The sequence below is a fragment of the Megascapheus bottae genome, chromosome 17 (assembly GCF_031878675.1).
Source record: "Megascapheus bottae isolate mThoBot1 chromosome 17, mThoBot2.hap1, whole genome shotgun sequence".
Classification (NCBI taxonomy): domain Eukaryota; kingdom Metazoa; phylum Chordata; class Mammalia; order Rodentia; family Geomyidae; genus Megascapheus; species Megascapheus bottae.
The window spans coordinates 20,078,704-20,099,962 of record NC_143525.1 but is presented as its reverse complement, the minus strand read 5'-3'; the positions used below and the strand labels follow the sequence as shown (position 1 = coordinate 20,099,962).

The 21,259-nt window shown below is 47.2% G+C and overlaps 2 protein-coding genes across 3 annotated transcripts; one reads left to right on the top strand and one right to left on the bottom strand.

The window, feature by feature from the left end:
* Positions 1-608: 608 nt before the first annotated feature.
* Dusp3 (dual specificity phosphatase 3) lies at positions 609-10,969 on the bottom strand. The gene is made up of 3 exons (XM_090350174.1): positions 10,630-10,969; positions 5,225-5,451; positions 609-4,108 (listed from the first exon to the last, which is right to left on the bottom strand). Exons 1-3 carry the CDS (start codon positions 10,752-10,754, stop codon positions 3,903-3,905), a joined length of 558 nt encoding a protein of 185 aa, XP_090206300.1. The 5' UTR covers positions 10,755-10,969; the 3' UTR covers positions 609-3,902.
* A 3,617-nt stretch (positions 10,970-14,586) lies between these two features.
* Positions 14,587-19,469, top strand: Cfap97d1 (CFAP97 domain containing 1). Of its 2 annotated transcripts, none has more exons than XM_090350176.1 (6): positions 14,587-14,771; positions 15,815-15,885; positions 16,140-16,258; positions 18,534-18,587; positions 19,294-19,332; positions 19,380-19,469. In XM_090350176.1, exons 1-6 carry the CDS (start codon positions 14,648-14,650, stop codon positions 19,462-19,464), a joined length of 492 nt encoding a protein of 163 aa, XP_090206302.1. In that variant the 5' UTR covers positions 14,587-14,647; the 3' UTR covers positions 19,465-19,469. The 2 variants fall into 2 exon arrangements, with proteins under 2 accessions (XP_090206302.1, XP_090206301.1); XM_090350175.1 differs by lacking the exon at positions 19,294-19,332 and adding an exon at positions 17,497-17,620 and having other exon boundaries at positions 14,596-14,771; positions 19,397-19,469.
* The last annotated feature ends 1,790 nt before the right edge of the window (positions 19,470-21,259 follow it).

The window sequence follows — 21,259 nt, the reverse complement described above, 5'->3', positions numbered from 1 at the left end:
TGTTGTATTATTGTTATTATTGCTAGGCTAATGAGCTACCACTTGAACTACAGCTCCACTTTTGGCTTTTTGGTAACTAATTCAAGAGTCTCATGAACTTTCCTGACCCAGCTGGCTTTGAACTGTGATCCTCAGATCTCAGCCTCCTGAGTAGCTAGGATTACAGGCATGAGTCTCAGGTGCCTGACTTCTCCAACTGAGACAAGAGGACCAGGTGCTACTAGGGAGGTGACAACACGAGGAAGGGGCAAGCTGTACACTGCAGGATCACAGCTATCCCACAATGCCCTCTACTCAGCTTCAGGTGAGGACACTGATATGTCTATTTTCTTAGTAACACAAAGTGTACCTTATTTGTTCAGGAGGGGTCACCTCACCCATGAACATTCCTAACATTGGGAATCTCTGGTACTGGAAAGGTCCAGCAAATACCTACTGCATAAATATAATTACTTTAGAACTTTTAACTAGCTCAGGGAGTATGGGAAAGGCTGTTAGTTTTTGGATAATTCTTTAAAACTAAGAAAATGGTAGCAAGAAGGACCAACGAGAACCTATTTCTTTGTTAAGACATTTATTTTGGTTACAATTTTAGTGTTTTTAACACATTTCTTTTTTGATGCAACAGGCATGAAACTTGCCCCCTTTTTATTTTTTGCAGTGCTGGGGCTAGACCCCAGGGCCTCACACATATTTGGCCTGAGCTATAAACCTTCAGAGCCCAATCTAAACATTTTCATAAATCCCCCTCAAGCCTGGCAGTTGGTAATCAGGAACAAAAGTTAAGCTTCCAACCAATCTTCTCTCTCACCCTGAGACATCTCTATTTTCAATCCGGAGAGAATCCTCGTTGGCTACTTCGGTGACTCCTGATACCAGTTTTATGACAAAGAAAATTTTCCTGCCTCATCTTCAGATTTAAGATCAATGCTTATGAGCCACTTAACATCTTATTCACATCTCAACAGCACCGCGAAGGCCTTGACGTTCCCTTCCCCGTTATCGCCGTGAATGATCGCAGCGCCATCTGCTGGCATTGCCACGCAGGTCCTATACTTTCTCAGGGGTGTTAAATTCCAAAGTAGGGATTCTCGGCGACCTTGGAGGTCTTCTAGAAGAATCTCTTGTGTAACGGAGGGGGTGGCTTATACTCTTGAGATAACTGAGAGTGATACAGAAACAAGCCTAGCCTATGGAAAGGTAGACTGCTTTGAGACAAAGGAAAAAGAAATCACTTGACATTCTTAACTTGTGGCTGGATGCGGGTGGGGGTGGGATCTCTTCTAGGCCAAGAAAGGAATCAGGTCTGAGGAGAGGGGTAGGGCACCCTGAGTTCCTATTCCATCCTTTCCCAGGGGTTTGAGAAAGGCTCCCACTCACAATGGGTGTGTAGTGGCTCTTAAAATTGACTGGTGTTTTGATTAAAAAGAGTCAGGAGCTAAACCTGGGGTTTAAAGGTGATAAAAAAAAAAAAGAAAGAAACCCTAAATTCTAACTCCAAGCTGGATACAGTGACTCCCGCCTGTAATCCTACCTACTCAGGAGGCTGAGATCTGAAGATCAGGCTTCAAAGCCAGCCTTGGCACAAAAGTCTTATCTCCAATTAATCAACAAAAAGTGAATAGTGGAGATGGGGCTTGAGTGGTAGCATACCAATCTTGAGCTGAAAAACCAAGCAAGAGCATAAGGTCCTGAGTTCAAATCCCAGTACCAGCACAATTTAAAAAAAAAAAAAAAGCAAAGTAATCCCAAAGGAAAAGCAGTGACCCTCCCAATAGCCCTTTGCTCTCATGTCCCACAGAGGCCTTCAAGTGGCTGTGGCCCTGTGGGCTGCCTTAGGGCTGCTGCCTGCGACTAGATGACGAACCGCATTCTCTAACCCACTGTGGATGGTGCATTTCCCTTCCTTCTCCGGGTCAAGGGCAGGGGTGAGTCCCTCCAGGAGGCTTGTTTGAGAGGCTTGGGGCAGAAGGCAACTCTAGCCTTTGAAAGAGGCTGGCTTGAAATTTTGCCCCCATTCCATCTTAAAAAGCCAGACAACTCTGGGGCTTACACCCTTCACCATTCTTCACCCAGGCTCTGGGGGGAGGGGGGCTAACAATACAGAAATAGGTTCTGTCATCTTCCCAGCTTCACTGTGAGGATCAGGCTAGGCCAGCCAGAAAAAGAAGCCGGCCCACCACTGAGGAGATGCCCACAGCATTCCCACAAGCCTACTGAAGACAGCTCAACAGCCAGAAAAGATGGCAGATCCTAGTTATTCAGGACAGCTGTGGTCAAGAGGGAACTGGGGACGGTGACTGTCCAGGGTAAGTCACTCATGATTCTTGGCAGAGAGCTTTACACCTGGGGTTTGGCCTTAAGGGGATACTGCTTCTTTAGCCAAGACGCTTCCAGGCAGCTCTGAAAAGTACATTCCCCATCTGACATGCTAACACGAGTGTAAATGGAAAGTTAAATTTTAAATAGGCAACAACAAAAATCCCTGATACGTCTTTTGACGTGAATTCACCTTCTAGAATAACACTCCAATACTGGACACTTCCACACAAAGGTCAAGAACAATAGCTTTGATGGACACCTGTGGGCCAGGCACTGAGGTGCAACTCACCTGGCCACTCTGAGTGACCCCAAAGATGACACAACAAACTCAGCCGTTTGCTTTCAAACAAGAACAGATGGTTCCAAAGAGACTGTTCAAAAGAAAACCATCTTCTGACAAATGTGCACGCATGTGAGGGCTGACACATTCAAATGCCTTCCTGAAAACTCCTGAACTGGGGGTCTTTAGTTTTGTTTTGTTTTGCTTTGGGTTGGTGGGCTCTGGCATGAATGATGAAGGACTCATCTGGCTGCAGGAATGCCAGCAGAGAGCCATCAGAGCCACCTGTAGATGGGGCCCTTCATTTCCCTGCTGACACCCAACGCTGTTTGAAAGAGGCACCCCCACACACACACCCACATTTGCTTTAATTGGCCAACTTCCACTTTCTGTTCTTGGAATAGCAATTTTGAGCTGTTAGCTCCAGTGACTTGGGCCCAGCCAATACTATAATTCAGGACAAAACCCTTGTAATTTCTCCAAACGATGGGTTTTTGTTTTGTTGTTCTAAATAGGCTAGATCTCAACACCCTGATATTCAAAAAAAAAAGAAAAAGAAAAAGAAAAAGAGAACCAGGCCGCAAGACCTCATTCTTTTAAGAAGTAAAGGAATAGGTTGTATCCAAGGGGGGAAAAAATTCCCAAAGAGCAGATTGAGAATTCAAGCTTTCAGAAGAGCCACATTTTGAAAATTCTAAAAGGAGCTGAGATCTCTGGGAGCGTCTGTGCACTTTGGAGCCTCTTGTTTTCCTCCTTAGGGAAAGAACTCAAAGGCAGACTTTGTAGGAATTTCCATCCACTCACTGGAGCCCAGGGCAGGGGGTGGGAAGCCGGGACACCAGGTGACAGGGGACAGGTGATGGACCAAGGGGGTGGGAAAAAAGGGGTTGCATAATTCCTTTAGTAGGCTTATGGTGCTGAGATCTCCAAATAGTTGGGGAGGGAGGTCCTGAGGAACCCTCAGAAACACCTCAGGCCTTAAACCCTCCCTCAGCCCCTCTCTCCTAGGCCATCAAGAGGCCTGCATGCCACAAGAGGCCTCCCTGGCTGACCCTCACCACTTCAGGGACAGGATATCAATGACAGGAACGGGTCAAGAAGGGAACGAAAGCGCCCTCCTTGGCAAGCTTTTTTATGTGTTCCCCTGGGGGGAAGGGCCCCCCAGGTTGTGTTGGGACAGACAAGTGTCAGGTGACTGTGGGGGCAGGGGACAGTGTGGTTCCTAAACATGGTGGCTTGGGACACCCTCAGCCAGGGCCACCCCGTATCAGACCTCCAGTAAAGAGGCCCTGAGGGCACCCTACAGTTTCAACTTCCCCTCCCTGATGAGTCTGCCATTGAGGTGGCAGAGCTGGGCCAGGAAGCCGTCGTTGGGGCCGATCTCACGGTTCTGCCTCACAATGCTCACAGCAGTCCTGACGTCCATCTTCTGGCGCATCATGAGGTAGGCAATGACGAGCGTGGGGGAGCGGCTGTACCCCTCTCGGCAGTGGACAAGCACCCGGCCTGTGAGAAACAGGAAAAGAAGGTGCAGTGAGCTACAACAACACGTGATTGTGCCACGATGCACGTCAGAACACATCCACCAGCCAGGCACAGTGGCTCGTCCCTGTCACCCGAGCTACTCAGGAGGCTGAGATCTGAGGGCTGCAGAGTTCCAAGCCAGCCAGGGCAGGAAAAGCTGAGAAATTCTTATCTCCAATGAACGTTCAAATAGTCAGAAATAGCGCAAGTAGTAAGTAGAGTGCTAGCCTTGAGCAAAAAAAAAAAAAGCTCAGGGACAGAGCCCAGACCCTGAGTTCAAGCCCCAGCGTAAGAACACACACAAAAAAACCCCCAAAAAACAGTGGAACCAGTTAAAATGGTGTTTGTGAGATAGAGGAAGAGGTAAGGAAAAATGCTAGGGATGAGACCAACAGGAAGACATTGTATATATGTGCAAAGGTCACAAAACTCATTTTGAACTAACTAGTAAAGTATGCTAGTGAAAAAAATTAACTAACCATGCAATTCGCAAAAGAAAACTGTGAGCTGGGTGCAGTGGCTCACACCTGTAATCCTAGCTACTCAGGAGGCTGAGATCTGAGGATCACGGTTCAAAGCCAGCCCTGGCACTAAAGAACCTGAGACTCTTATCTCCAATTAATCACTAGAAAAATGGGAAGTGGGGCTGTGGTTCCAGGGGTAGGGAGGTAGCCTTGAGCTGAAGAGGTCAGGGACAGCACCCAAGCCCCATGACCAAAAAAAAAAAAAAAAAAAAGTTCTAGAGCAGAGCACTGGAGCTCATACCTGTAGTCCTAATTAGTGAGCAGGCTGAGACCTGGAAGATGATCGCACCAAGCCAGCCTGGACAGAAAAGCCTGTGAAACTCCAATCCCAAAGATAACCAGCTAGGTTATCATAAATAATAGCTAGGTTGGAAGCATGGCTCAAGTGGCAGAGCACCCAGCCCAGTGATCTCAGCAAGAGAAAAAGCAAAACTTCTCTCCTGAGCCTGGAACATGTGCTGGGTACCTAGGAAAGGGTTTTCTAGGGTTTCTATGAACAAAGGGAGGCTTCTGGGGCCTGTTGCCTAGGACAGCCCAGCTTCTATGCAAGGTTCCTGGGTGACAGGCCCCTTACCATTCTTGTGAGCCAAGGCCTGGTCAATAAAGTCTGCAGCCCTTTCGAAGTATGCACTGAGGTTGAATTCCTGCGTGTCGTTGGCCTTGATGCCCAGGTAGCTGATGCCAGAGTCCTTGTAGAAGTTGGCGTTAGTGTTGACGTGCATGAAGGATCTGCCCTCAGCAGCATTCAAGACATGGGTGATGCCCAGTTTTTGCAGCTTGGGGATGTCCTGAGCCACAGACCTGGATGGGAGAGAACGGCAGGATGTGATGAACAGACACATTGCAGCCCCTAGCACTGGCCCCTGCTGGCTTCTCCCCCACCTCCTGTGACCTCTCTCCTCCTCCAGCCATCTCCAATTTGAATAGCTTCCCCAAATAGACTGGCACTTTTGTGCCTTATGCCACCCTGTGCCACCTTCTCTGTAGACAGGCAACCTTCTCATCTTTCACCACTCTCGGCAGTATCTTCTTGTTTCCTCATTGCTCTCTGCATCGTGATGGTGGTAGTGGCACAGCCATGTTGTTAAAAAAAAAAAAAAAAAGTAGGGGAGTTCTGAAGCCAGGCAGCAGTGGCTCACTCCTGTAATCCTAGCTACTCAGGAGGCTGAGATCTGAGGATCTTGGTTCAAAGCTAGCCCAGGAAGGAAAGTCCATGAGACTTATCTCTTATCTCCAATTTACCATCAAAAGTCAAAAGTTGTGTTGTGATTCAAGAGTACCAGACTTAAGTGAAAAATCTAAAGGACAGTGCGAGGGCCCTGAGTTCAAGCCCCAGAACTGGCACAAAAGAAAAAGAATGAATGAGTGAATGAACGACTAGGCTCTGGTATACAAAGGCCACAAGGGATATTAAGACTAATAGGATAGAATAGGAGGCTCAGAAACATGCTGCCTTCGCCATGTGATTTTTGACCAAGAAGCCAAAAACAATCTGCATCGGAGAAACAGAAGAGTCTTCAACAATTGGTACTGGGAAACTGTTTATCCACATGTAGCCTGAAACTGGATCTCTGGCTCACCCTGTGCAAACATCAATTCAGAACGATAAACCAAAGACTTGTACATAAGATCTGAAACACTGAGATGACTGTAGGGGAATACAATGAAAACACTTGGAGATCGAAGGAAGGCCTTTGGGATGACGACTCCAATTGCTCAGAAATGGGATGGCATCAAATTTAAAAGGTTTGCAGCTGGGCACTGGTGGCTCACACCTGTAATCCTAGCTACTCAGGAGGTTGAGATCTGAGGATTGCAGTTCAGAGCCAGCCTGGGCACTACAAAGCCATGAGACTCTTATCTTCAATTAATCTCTAGAAAACAGGAAGTGGGGCTGTGGCTCAAGGGTAGGGCCTTAGCCTTGAGCTGAAGAGCTCAGGGACAGCAGTGCCCAGACCCAGAGTTCAAGCCCCATGACCCCCCTCCAAAAAAAAAAAAAGAAGTACCAATACCACTGGTCAACAGCATGAATTCACACAACAAATGCCGGCAGGGAAGTGGGGGGAAAGGGAACTATGGTACTGCCGGTGGGGCTGTATATTTAGGACAATCCCTTGGGATGGTGGTCTAGAAGTTTCTCAAAAATACTAAACATAGAACCCTATGAAGGGCTGGGAATATGGCTTAGTGGTAGAGTGTTTGCCTAACATGTATGAAGCACTAGGTTAGATTCCTCTATACCACATAAACAGAAAAAGCCAGTAGTGGTGTTGTGACTCAACCGGTAGAGTGACAAAAGAGGCTCAGGAACAAGTGCCCAGGCTCTGAGTTCAAGCCCCACAACCAAAAAAAAAGAAGAAAGAAATGTACTCATTGCCTGACTTATGAAATATCAATTCATCCTACGACATCTTAAGAACAATAAAATAAGTAAATATGCTTTTTAAAAAAGTACAAATAGGGGCCGGGAGTTTGGCCTAGTAGTAGAGTGCTTGCCTAGCATGCATGAAGACCCAGGTTCGATTCCTCAGTACCACATATATAGAAAAAAAGCTAGAAATGGTGCTGTGGCTCAAGTGGTAGAGCTCTAGCCTTGAGAAAGCCCAAGAGCCCAAGGACAGTGCCCAAGCCCTAAGTTCAAGGCCCAAGACTGGCAAAAAAAAATAATAAGTACAAATAACCAATAGATACATGAATAAAATCCCAACATCCTTAGCCATGCAGGAAGTAGAAATGAAAGCACCATTGAGATTCCATCTCACCCCAGTCAGAGTAGAGGTCACATGAAGAAACCAGACCAAAAAAAAAAGATGCCAACAAGGATGCAGGAAAAACAAACCCTTTATACTGTTGATGTAAATAAGCAAAGCCACTATGAAAATCAGTATGGAGATTCCTTACAGACTAAAAATCGAAAGTCAGTGTACAATAGCTGCACCTGTGCATCCATGTTCATGCAGCACTCACTATTCACAGTAGCTAAGCTAAGGAATCCGCTCAGGGGCTCACCACGGGATGAGTGGGTAGTGACAATGGGGTTTATATACACAACGAGGTACCATTCGACCGTACAGAAAAGTGATGTTATGTCACCGATATGGAAACTGGATGGAACTGGAGATCACCATGTTAGATAAAGCAGTTTCAGAGAGACAAATAGCACTTATTCTCTTAGATGAGGAATCTAGACATGACTGCCAAAGAGAGACTGTGTGGGGCCAGGGACAGAGAGAGGCAAGAATTTGAGGGGGTGGACATGGTTGAAGTATTTCACATTCATATGTGAAAAGAGAATGGCAGAACCCTAAAAACACTATTCTTAAAAGTAGGGGTGGACCAGGGAAAAAGAGGGGACGAATGTGATTAAAGCACACTATGTGCATAAATGTGCAACCCATAACGAAATTACTTTGGATAACTAATACATGCCCATTTAAACAGGAGCTGTGGAGAGCCAAATGTGATAGTATATGCCTGTAATCCCAGTATTGGGGGGCTGAGGCAGGAGTATCATGAGTTCTCCAACAGCTGAGACTTCACAGTGAGTCAGGGGGCAGCCTGAGGTACACAATAAAGATGGTGCCCGAAAAAAACAACCCCAAACAAAACTAAACAGGCACTGGAGCCCGGTTTCTGAATCTAGCTCTGAAATTACCAGTCAGGAACCATTGAGCAGGCCACTTAGCCTTTCTGATAAAATGGAATGCTCACTGTGCCTGGTGGTTTTGAATGTCATTGGAGCCCTCTATACCCAGATCCTGACTCTGCAGTAGCTACTATTATTCCAACCAACTTGGGTTATACTTCTTTGTTCAGAAGCCCAGGCTTCTGAGAAACTTGAGAGAGGAATCATGTCTACTTCTGGTCATTCTCTCCAGTACCTACTATGGATTCTGGCACAAAGTAGGTGCTCAGTGAACATGTAGTGGATGCGTATGGGAGAATGAATTCATAACATGCCAGGCTCCCTGAAGGATCCTTCCTGCATATCCCACCTACATTTCTGAGGCTAGACACTTGGGGGGATATGTGTCCCCAAAAGAACCATTGGAGTTATAAAATATCTGATGGTTCTTTCATCTCACAGCCACAACTCAATTGAAACAGCAGCCAAAGTGACCCTTTTTCTCATGTATCCAGCCTGGTTCTTGGTCTTCCCCTACCCTCTTCCTCTCTCACCCACATCAACTGCAAAGCCTGGAGACCCAGAAACCACTGCTTATGCAAGCCCCACCTCTGCTCTGGGAGGACGTGGGTGGGACTTTGATTTTATTCAGTCACTGCCCCTGCACTCAGTTGTCCAAGTCAAGGTCAGATTCTCATAGAGAGCAAGAGATGTGGTTTCCAGGATGGTAGTTATCACACTTGACACTGGGGCTGCCACCACACATGGATATAACTTTAGTTTATACTTGGGAAGCAACAATAGCTGAACTCACCAAACTATCTTGGCAAGCAAGTTCGAGGCCAGCAAGCCCACTTACTGCCTGGGTAGGTGGTGGGTAGGGTGGAGAGAGCTGCCTAGGATTGCAGTTCTTTTGATGACAATGTGAGACTTTGTAGCTATCCATGCTCAGAACACTACATAAGGATGTCATAAGCAGTTGCTGGTAAAACACAGAAGAGCCCCCACCCCGATTCCTGCCTTCTCTAATTCAACAAACTTACATCCTCACTATCAGCACCATGGTCACAGATGAACATTGTACTATCTGACACATAATAGGTGCTCAGTATGATGTGATGGATGAGACTTGGCTGGGCCCTGCTTTATGAAACCCTTCTAATTGCATGTCACCCGGTGTCAGAGGCAGTCTTTGGTAGGCTTAAGCCGCAGGTCCTACGTGCAAAACAAGAAATACACACATGATGGCCGGGAGTTTGGCCTAGTGGTTGAGTGGTTGCCTAGCATGCATGAAGACCCGGGTTCAATTCCTCGGGACCACATGCGTAGAAAAAGCCGAAAGTGGTGCTGAGGCTCAAGTGGTAGAGCTCTAGCCTTGAGAAAGTCCAAGGACAGTGCTCAGGCCCTGAGATCAAGCCCAGGACTGGCAAAAAAAAAAAAAAAGATAAAGACAGACATGAACAGAATTTACATGCTGCCTCACAAGCCTCACCTGCTCTGGGCTCGTACCCTGTGCAGTGAGACGGTGTGCGATTCCTGAGCTTAGCCCCAGGAGCTCCGGGCTTTAATAAGCAGGTCCTTAAAGGCCTCTCCAGGGCTTAGGCTTCACATAACCCAGGCCTTCTTCTGGCTGCTATGTGAGCACTTCTCAGAATGGTTAAGGCCGGGTCCCTTCTGCTGCTACGAAATTCTTACTAGTACTCTGAATTACAGAAAGCCGGGGGGGGGGGGGTGTTCAGAATTCCTAAAGGATTAAAAAGTGCACTCCTGGTAGCCAGCCTTTTCCAGGTGATGGCTCAGGTCCTTGGTGAAGTTTGTCACTTGGCTTTCTCCCATCTAAGTCTGCCCTCTCTCTGGAGGTAGGAGAAGGGGCTGCCCGGCTTCCACTGGGGCGGCGGAGGACCTGGGGGCCCAGGGAGAGCTCCACGCCCGGATTGTGACGTCAGCCCGTTGCCATGGCAGCGGAGGCAGACATTCCGCGGTGACCTCACTGCGGAGCCAGGCGGCTGTCACATGATGCGCGGGCCGGCGATTGAGGGCCACCTGTTTTAAGTGAACATGGTAGCCTCGACCCCGCCCCAAGCCGAGCCCTGAAGCGGGTGGTGGCTGAGAGCCAGCTGGGCACCCCTGGGTCTCCATGTACTCCGCAGCCCGGAGGGATCGCGGGGGCCCAGCCGGGATCCAGCCTCGGGGCTCCACGCGTGGGAGTGGGCGTCGACTCCAGCCCCATCCCCAGTCCCCGTTCTTGGCTCTGGGAGCACCGGTCGCACCCAGATTCCTCCGGACACTCGCCCCGAGATGCCCCCAATCCCAGCCCCTGGTGGGCGGGACGCCCGTCCGCTCGGGACACTCACGCATTGCCCACGTAGATCCTCGGGGTGACTTCGTTGCAGGGCTGGCTCGGCAGGCTGTAACACCCAGTGCCATCCGAGAGCAGGTCGTTGAGATCTTGCACCGAGAGGTCGAAAGGGCCCGACATGGCGGCGGCGGCGGCGGCGGCGGGGGCCCAGCGCGCCCGGCCAGAAGCGAGCGAGGCGAGGCGAGAGCCGCCGGGTCAGCTGGGCGGGGCTGGCGCGTGGGGAGCCGCTCCGCCCCGCCCCAGGGGCGGGCTCGCCGGGAGGGCGCGGGAGGCGGAGGGGCGCGCGAGGGGAGAGGTGCTGGGGGCGGAGCGCTGGCGGGGCGGAGCGACGGGGCAGCAGGGGAAGGGAGGAGGGGGGGAGTGGGAACGGGAGGGGCGGTGGGGGGCGGGAAGGTGGGGGGCGGGGGGAAGGTGGGAGCGGGACGGGGGCGGAGCGGAGCAATGGGGGTGGGACGATGGGGGCGGAGAGTCGGGGGCGGGGCGATGGGGCGGGGCGGGGGCGGGGCCTCCGCTGCGCGGCGGAACGCGTGCCACCCCGCGCACGGAGCCCCCTCCGACCCAGGGGCGGCACGTCCGCCGCGGGGCGCTCGCCCACCCTCTCCCACCCTGGTGCCGAAGCAGTTTCTAAACAGGATCGCAGGACATTCCTTCACTGAACCCAGTGCAGAGGGCCAAGGTGTCGCTTTTCCAGGACACCAGGAGTCAGCGGTGAGATCTGTCCCTGCTGCGGGACCCCTCAGCCCCAGCCCCGGCTCAGGTTAGACGTGCAGACTTTTCCGCACACCAGACCCGCTGAGTCCATGCCCACTTTACCAGTCCCAAGGTAAGTCCAGGTCTGAGAAACCCCAGCTCGGGTATATCCGTTTTCAAGGAGAGTCTAGCCAGCGTGGAGCCTGAAGGGTGCGCGCACGCTGGAGACTTCCATCTCCAGTGACCCACCAGAAAGCCGGAAGTGGGGCTGTGGCTCAAGGGGTAGAGCTCAGGGACAGTGCCCAGGCGCAGACCAAAAAAAAGGGCTGAAAGTGGAGCTGTGGCTCAATGGGAAAGCACCTGCCTTGAGCAGGAAAAAGAAAAAAGTAAGGGACAGCCCCCAGGCCTTGAGTGCCACAGTACAGGAACAAGAAAAAAAAGTTTGAGCTCTTTACAAGCCCAGGCTTGGAGTTCTGACCCCCAGCAATTACTCCTCTGACCCTGTCTGCCAAGTATAAAAAAGGACAACAACAACAATAATATTAATACAAGCTGAGTATCCCTGGTCGGGAAATCCAAAATGTTATTTTTAAGATCCATAACATTTTTTTTACGTTTTACAGTTTTATTCAAACAAATTTGGACAAAATGAGATTCATAGTGGCATTTCCATAGACAAACAGCAAAGCAAGCATTTACCAAGTTCACCTACCCTTCGAACTCTCCCCTTTTTCTGTCAGCTTCCAAGTTTTTAATAGTCCCTCTTTCTGGCACTTTTTTTTTCCCAGTCCTGGGGTTTGAACTTAGGGCCTGAGCATTGTTCTTGGGCTTTCTCAAGGCAAGAGCATTACCACTTGAGCCACAGCACCACCTCTGGCTTTTTGTATATGTGGCACCAAGGAAACAAGCCGTAGTCTTTGTGCATGCTAGGCAAGCACTCTACCAGTAGGCCAAACTCCCAGCCCCTTCAATTCAGGTCCTGTGCATGCTAAGCAGGTGTTCTTTATTAGGTGAGCCTCACCTCTAGATTGCTTCAACCATGGGGCACACCTAGACAACCCTACTTATACTTCCTTGATAACTGACATGTCAGGTGTGAAGATGCATAACTTTTATGTATGGACATGCCACAGTGGAACACTACATCTGACCACCCGTGACAGGTCATAGTCAAAATGTAGGCATACTGAAAGCATTGTACAAAATTGTATTTAGACTTGGTTTTCGGACCCTTGATCTCTCATTACATGTATTAATCTCTTTCCAAGAAGGGATTCTCAGTGTCAAACTCCTAGCCTTGTTTCAAAAACTTAAATGTGACCTTCAGGAAAGGGCCCAGCCTGGTAGGGTGGTTATGCCTATCTAGTCTGTCATCCCAGCACCCAGGAAGTTGAGGCAGGAGGATCCAGAGTTTGAGGCCAAGTTTGGGCTACATAGTAAGATCCTCTCGAAGGAAGGAAGGAAGGAAAGGGAAGAGGGAGAAGGCAGAGAAGCGGGAGGGAAGGAAGGAAGGAAGGAAAAGAGGAGGAAGATAGAGCATCAGCACTAATTGACTTGTGGTAGTCCTACCTATGCCCTGTGCTTTGTGGAGAAAGTTCAATCTCCTTAACAGCCCTTCCCAGAGCAGCTACCAGCCTGCTGTGAACCCCATGAGGTCAGCAGCTCAGCCCTTCCAGAAGTCCCACTGAGGGCAAATAGTCTGTGCCCCAGAAGAAAGCTGACCTCTCCCACTGCCATGAAAGACAGCAGATTTCCTTCTCCGAAAGGGCAAATGCAGTCCTAGAATTCTTTTTTTTTTTTTTTTTTTTTTTTTTTTTTGCCAGTCCTGGGCTTGAGCTCAGGGCCTGAGCACTGTCCTTGGACTTTCTCAAGGCTAAAGCTCTACCACTTGAACCTCAGCACCACTTCTGGCTTTTTTCTATGTATGTGGTACCGAGGAATCGAACCTGGGTCTTAGTGCATGCTAGGCAAGCACTATACCACTAGGCCAAACTCCCAGCCCAAGTCCTAGAATTCTTAAATCCACATCTTGAATCCAGCTCTGTCACTAGTTTAGTGCCTATACTTCTTTTGCTGTTGCTCTAGACTTGTGTGTCTATCTGCAAAATGAAGGCATTGGCTCAGATTACCATTCAGGTCCTCTTACACCCGCTGGAAAAGCCAGTGTCAAACCACTGCAAAGTATGGCAGAAGAAGAAACTACTTGGTTCATAGACCAAGGTCTATCATGGAGGCTGGGAATTCTACCTCTTTCCACCATGCTTGGGCTATCCCACTCATCCTAGCACACCTTTCCTTTTCCTCCAATGTCATCAGCGCCTAATTATTTCAGGCAGGTGAGAGAAAGAATGAGAGAGAGAGAGAGAGAGAGAGAGAGAGAGAGAGAGAGAGAGAGAGAGAGAGAGAGAGCGCACTCCTGAGCCCCTCACCCCTCATCTTGACTTGCATCCAAGTTGACACTTGGACAAAGAAGCCCAGCACATAAAATAAGAAATAGTATCCAGGCGCTGGTGGCTCACACCTGTAATCCTAGCTACTGAGGAAGCTGAGATCTGAGGATTGAGGTTCAAAGCCATCTGGGGCAGAAAAGTCTATGAGACTCTTATCTCCAATTAACCACTAGGAAACCGGAAATGGCTCAAGTGTTAGAGCGCTAGCCTTGAGTTGAAGAGCTTAGGGATAGCACCCAGGCCCAGAGTTCAAGCCCCACAACTGACCAAAAAATAAACAAATAAATAAATAAAAATTAAGAAATAGAAGAGATCAAAATCAAGCCAGCTAGGTGTTCATGCCTGAGAAATCCTAGGTACTCGAGGCTACGATCTGAGGATTATGGTTTAAAATCAGTCTAGGTAGGGAAGTTGGTGAGACTCTTATCTCCAACTAACTAGCAAAATGCCAGAAGTGAAGGTGTGGTTTAAGTGGTAGAGCACCAGCCTTGAGAAAATGAGCTAAGGGACAACACCCAGATCCTGAGTTCAAGCCCCCGTACTGACACAAAAACAAAAACCCTGATTATTTTGATTTGATCATACACATTGTGTAACCCTGATTATGGGTACACAGTGTGTACCCATATTGAATTACCACTCTGCATCCCATAAATATGTACACATTTTATGTTAGTTTAAAGAATACTTAAGCAAAAAGTAATTGTATAAAGCAGATACCAAGAGACAGCTTGGAATGCTCTACAGCTCCTATTCTAAGACCTGCCCTTGATGTCATAACTGAGTAGCTATGGCAACCTGTCATGGAAATGGCTTAGTACCTCATAGAGGAGCCTACGTACCTAATTTCTGAAGTGAGAGTAGGTAGAAAAGATGAACAGTTCCCTGGATTATCTAGCCTACCCTGTTATTGTTTCTAATCATAGACAAACCACAAACTTCAAGAAAAAACTGGATTTTGGCCACTATGCATCTCACAAGAATAGAGTACAAATAGGTAGGTGGGTAGTTGGGGCTAGACCCTGCATTAGAGGTACCAGAGGGGTCATGGTAAGAAAGACTGACAGTAAACCAGGCCAGGGCATCTCTGTAAGGTGATATGTACTAAGTTTGGTCAATAAGGCTATCAAAATCTGCCAGGCACAGTGGCTCTCGCCTGTAATCCTAGCTACTCAGGAGGCTGAGGATCTGAGGATCGTGGTTCAAAGCCAGCCCTGACACTGAAGCACGTGAGACTCTTACCTCCAGTTAACCACTAGAAAACTGCAAGTGGGGCTGTGGCCTAAGGGGAAGGGCGGTAGCCTTGAGCTGAAGAGCTCAGGGACAGTGTTCAGGCCCAGATTTCAAGCCCCATGACCACCACCAACAACGAAAAAATTCTCATCCATCAGAGAGTTCCATATTATAGAAATATTCATTTAAAACTCTTTAAATCCAAAGTTAGAGATGGTTCATGCCTGAAATCTCAGCTACTTAGGAGGCTGAGATCTGAGGCTTATAGTTCAAAGCCAGCCCAAATAAAGTCTATGAGATTCTTTACTTACTGGGGTTTGAACTTAGGGCCTGAGTTCTGTCCCTAAGCTTTTTTTCCTTAAGGCTAGTCGTGTTCTACCACTTGAACCACAACTCTATTTCCCAACTTTTTGGTGGTTAAGTTTCATGAACTTTTCTTCCCAGGCTGGCTTTGAACCAAACAAGAGTATGAGGCCGAGTTTAACCCCCAATATACTGGCATTAAAAAAAAACTTAGGTTTAGATTTCATCTAGGACTTCAGGGACCAACTGAGTGAAGAGAGAGGCTGTTTTCTTGGAAGAGTTAATTATCTTTACAAATTGCACAGTTTTCTAGACTTCACTTTATTTTCATTTCTGCGCCAAAATTTTAAAAAAAATGTCAATTTGGGGAAATTCAACCAAGTTGACATTGCTAGACATTGCAGGGTCAGAATTCCACACTTGTCAGGTTCCTGGGTTGGGTGTGGTTTCGGAGAACTTCTGGGATTCCTGTGTATAACACTGTTCTTTCATCATCTGTTCCAGTGAAGCCTGCAGTTGATACCAAACCTCCAGTGGCCCACACACATCACATTTTAAAACTGAGCAAACTACAGGTATTTGTTCTTAGCATCAGCTGATATAATTGACTGATTTTTTTTTCTTTGTCCTAAAGCCATCCACTTCCCAGATCTTTCTTCATACCTGCTTAGCTAACATTCTGTCCCCATACCCAGCACACTTGACTTTGTAAACTTGGGTCCATGCTCCTCTGGAACCCCTCTTTCCGATCATCCCAGGAGAAGTGGGGGAGGGGTGCTCAGCCACTGTAAGGAGGAACAGCATATCCATGTGATCACTTTCTTACCAGTGTGAACAAAAGAAAATTAACAAAATTGAATATGAAAATAAGCAGCTGTGTCAGAAAATTGCCAACGCTCATCGAGGCCCTGCCCAAGTGGACTGCTGGAACGAATATTTTTCCAAAAGGTAGTGTTCTTTCTCTGCATGACAGTGTTCTGTTGGTTTGTGTTTGTGTTTGTTTTTCAGAAGCCAAACTGGATTTTCTTCCCCCTGGTTTGTTAGCACAATGTTCTCTCGAGCTGGAGGACCGCTGGCTTAGTGGGAGAGAGCCAACACCAGCAGCCCAGAGAGAATGAAGACTTCAATACTGGGAACCATTCTCTACCTTTGATTTCATTTAAGACACTTTTCAGGGTCTGGTTCCATTTTGTCACAAGAATGCACTGTGTATGATTTCCCACCCCCAAAGCTTCATCTTGTAGTGCCGTTGGGATTAGAATTTCAACATAGGTGTACAGACATTCAGATCAAAGGCCCATCATTGAGGTGACAATATGGTTTCACAAATATTCCTCATTATTGTGAGCTAGCCAAAAGGAATAGAAAGGTATATTATTTCTTAATCCTAAATAACTCAAGACCTGAGGCATTTAAGTAAAGGTACTGATGCAAAATCTAGCTCAGGAGGCTCATGCCTGTGATCCGACTCAGACTGAGATTTGAGGATCATGGTTTGAAGCCAGCCCTGATGGATAAATCCAAGAGACTCTTATGTCTGGTTCACCAGCAAAAAGCCAGAAATGGAGGCATGAGTCATGTGGCAGGGCACCAGCCTTAAGTGAAAAAGCTGAGGAAGAGCACGAGGCCCTGAATTCAAGTCCAGTACTGGCAGAAAAAAAGGGGGAAAAATACTAATGTATGTGATCAAGGCTACAGTGATGTTTATTCAAGGTTGTTGGAGTGAGGTAAGTAAAGGAATGCTGATGCCTTTCTTACATCCTAAGATATCGCACAGGAAACTGAAGGCCACGGAGTGAGGGGATCTAGAACCTGTCATCAGCCATTTGTGACTTATCCATGGAGATCCCTTCCCTCATCATAGTGGAAACCAGACGTTCTCAATCCTTGGGGGAACTTTTACAAAATGCCAGCACCCAAGTTCCATCCCAGATCAATAAAGTGGAGCCCTTCAGTGGGCAGAGGGGTTGAGGATTCTGAAACCAGCAGCTCTTCTGCATATTTCCCAGAAGGCACTGCGGTGCCTTCCAGGCCTTGGGGACCCTGGGAGTTCTACATCCTGGTTACATCCCCACACTTAAGCCCAGCACTCATGTCATGCCTTCCTCCCCTTCCCCACTCCTGTCTAGGGCAAACAAGTATTTTCCTCTTCATTCATCTCAGGCAAGAATTCTTGTCTTTTTCAGCCTAAATAGAGAAACAAGGAACCGGGAGCTAGTGAGAATCACGGTGGAAAACCAGGGCATTCTGAAGAGGCTGGGAGACCGCAAACCCCACTATGACCGCCGGGCATCGGAGCTAGACTGGCAGGCACGTGGACACTCTTGTTACCTTCCCACACATACCCAGAGTTGGTCTGGGTTCAGCCTAGAAAATCTCAGAAGGACCCTAAATGACTAGATCATGGGAAATGTAACCATCTCCATTGCTATGACAAAACCACCCGAGGCAAACAAAGCTAGGAGTTAGAGCCGTCAACAAAGACATCTCTACAGCAAAGCTGTCATAAGAGGATATCAGAAAAATATTAGGCAGCATCTTCCTACATCTTCTCATTCATAAAAAAGGATGAGTGGATAAGCATGGAAGGCATCTGATTCTAAATGGGGCCAACTGGCTTCATTTAAGGAATGACCAAAGGGGGAGATGAGGTGGTGAGGAGCCAATGTGTAGTCCCAGTTCTCAGGAAGCTGAGGCTCAAGGACCTATAAAGTTCCAGGCTAGCCTGGGTTATATTAATGAGTTCTTGGATCATGCAGGACTATGTAGACAGGCCCTGCATTGAAACAAAAACAAAACAAAAGCAAAAGGTAGGTGGCTACGTATAGTGTTTTTTTTTTTTAAGTTTTTTGTTTTTTAAGTTTTTTGTTATTTCCCAGTCCTGCAGCTTGAACTTAGGGCCAGGGCACTCTCCCTAAGCCTCTCTGTACTCAAGGCTAGTGTTTTACCACTAGCCTTGAGCAATAGTGCCGCTTCCATCTTTTCTGAGTAGTTTATTGGAGATGAGTCTCATGGACTTTTCTGCCCAGGCTGGCATCAAACTATAATCCTCAGACTGCGGTCTCCTGAGTATCTAGGATTACAAGCATGAGCCCTTGCGCCTGGTTCCACCTGCAGTGTTTTGCAAGTGTCTCTGCCCTTAGCTTTTCTAAGAATTTAGATTTTCAGCTCTATCAGTGCTTGGTTATTGACAGGAACCTTTCTGATTGTTTTTTATTTCTAGAATTCAAGGCGCTATATCAGAAATACAACAAAATATATTGTCTCACAAGAATAGGTATGTCTACTTTTTATTATGGAACATTTCCTCACAGTTGCTACCCAAATCCCTAAGAGCCCCATAGATGGCAAATGAGGAAGCCAGAGTCAGTGGTTCATGACTATAATCTTAGCATGGGCCTTAAGAGCTGAGGATCATGGTTCAAAGTCCATGAGACCCTTACCCCATATATAACCAGTACAAAGCCAGAAGTAGAGGTGTGGCTCAAGTGGTAGAGCACTAACCTTGAGTGAAATAACGAAAGGATAGCATGAGATCTTGAATTCAAGCTCCCTAGTCCTCCCCCACAAATATTAACAATGGGCTCAGTATAGGGGATGCATTTTGCTTATCTCATAGATATTGAGTGGTCATCCATTCGGAGAACTTAAAAGTTCTTTGGCTTTTTTTCTCCTCACACACGAAAAATTATATTGTCTTCTGTCATCAGCTTTGAAGTTTTACAGGAGACTGAAGGGACGTGATTTGTTCTAATGTTAGTCAGGAGAAGGCCTGGTAGCTTAAAACTGTGCCAAAGTTACAGGTAATTGTCACTATTTGGAAGTACTGTGGCATTTTGTGTGGCAAAGTGGTTCCGTCCCTCTTCAAAAAAAATTGGAAAGTTCTGTATAATTAATCTGTCTTTCTCTCTCTCTCACTCTCTTGCTTTCTCACTATTTATTCCTTCCCTCCTCATCTCTTCTCCCCCCTCACTGAATACAAGGTTACTCACCATGGAAAAGACACGAGAGAAAACCCTGGCCAGGATATAGGATTTTTCCTTACTTTTTTTTCTTTTATCTTTTTTTTTTTTTTTGGCTGCATAGCATCTCAAGACACTACAGAGTGGCTGAATGTTCAACTTCAGGATGCTTCAATAAAGCTCATAACATAAAATGAGGCAGGCATTGCAGAAAGATGCAATGGGCCTTTTATTGGGGGGGGGTATGAAAAAAATGTTGTAATGAAGGGAGAGAGGTGGGGACAAGGGCAGGGGATGCTGAAAACATACACTGTCATTGTCATCTTGGGAGGAAGGAAAAATAGGATGAGGTAGTCCAATCACGAGGCTGACATTGACAGCAGCAAGATTTAGAGAACATAAGGAATAAGTGTCACAGGTTCGTTTGTCAAGACACACACTGAGAAAGCTAGCTTCATCATGGCTTCCAGGTGCCTTGCTCACTACAGCTGTGATCCCACCATGTCAAAACACAGCAGTGCCATGTGTCAGTAGCTCCTAGCCACTTTGGGCTGAGATCAAGAAGCCACACAGGCAAGACTTCAGAAGACCTCTCCTAAACTCAGAGCCGGGTACAGTGGTACACTGTTATCCTAGCTATATGGAAGACTGAGATGGGGGAATATGAAAGTTCCAGTTCAATCCAAGTAAAAAAAAAAATCAATGAGACCATGTCAAAGGAAGAAGCTAGGTGCCAGTGGTGTTGGCCTGTCATCCTAGCTACAGCAGGAGTTTAAAAAAAAAAAAATAAAAGGCTCACAGTCCAATGAGGGATGTCCAGTCAGTAAGCAAGGCCCTATTTCAAAAATAACTAGGTAGCAAGGCATTAGTGGCCCAGGCCTGTAAATCTAGCTACTCAGGTACTAGCTACTCCATGAGACTATTATCTCTAATATCAGAAGCAAAGCTGTGGCTCAAAGTGGTAAAAGCACATGCCTTGAGCAGATCAGCTCAAGGACAGTATCCAGGCCTTGAGTTCAAGCCCCATGGCTGACAAAAACAAAAACTAGGTGTAGCTAAACAGTAGATGTCTGACTAGCAATCGTGAGGCTCTTGAGTTCAAATCCCAGTTCCACTAAAAAAAAAAGGTATTTCATTGTATTATTTTTTTTGCCAGTCCTGGGACTTGAATTCAGGGCCTGGGCACTGCCCTTGGGCTTTCTCAAGGCTAGTGCTTTACCATTTGAGCCACAGCACCATTTCCAGCTTTTTCTGTGTATGTGGTACTGAGGAATCAAACCCAGGGCTTTGTGCTTGCTAGGCAAACACTCTACCACTAGGCTATGCTCCCGGCCCACTGTATTGTTATTGAGACACTCTTGTGCCCTTTTTAACCTGAGCCATCCCTAAATTGGCAGTTATAACAATCTATTTTCCTTCTGAGAAGTCCTACTCAGTTTCTGTATGTTACTGGCCCTATTTCAGGTAGTTATGACTGTCGGGGGTTTTTTTGGTTGGGTATGGGACTTGAACTCTGGGTCTGGGTATTGCCCCTGGCCTCTTCAGCTCAAGGCTACCGTCCTACCCCTGGGCCTAGGTGTTGTCCCTGAGCTCTTCACCTCTAGGCTACTGCCCTATCCCCTAGAGCCATAGCCCACGTCCCACGTCACAGTCTTTAGTACCCGAGCTGGCTTTGAAACGCGATCCTCAGATCTCAGCCTTCTGAGTAGCTAGGATTACAGGTGTGAGCCACTGCACCTGGCTATGACTCTCATTTTCTAATGCAAAAATATGTCCCTATCTCATTTTTACTACCTCTCATGATTTTCCATCCTCCCATAATAGACTGGTGCTTTTACTGTGGTGCACAAGGCTCTCCATAATTCCACCCTTATCTTTCAGCCTCTATCAGTATGAATTCTTAGTTTCAAGCACTGAAAACCAATTTTGTCTGGTATAAGTAGGAGATAATTAAAATTCAATTAAATATAAATTTAATTAAACTCAA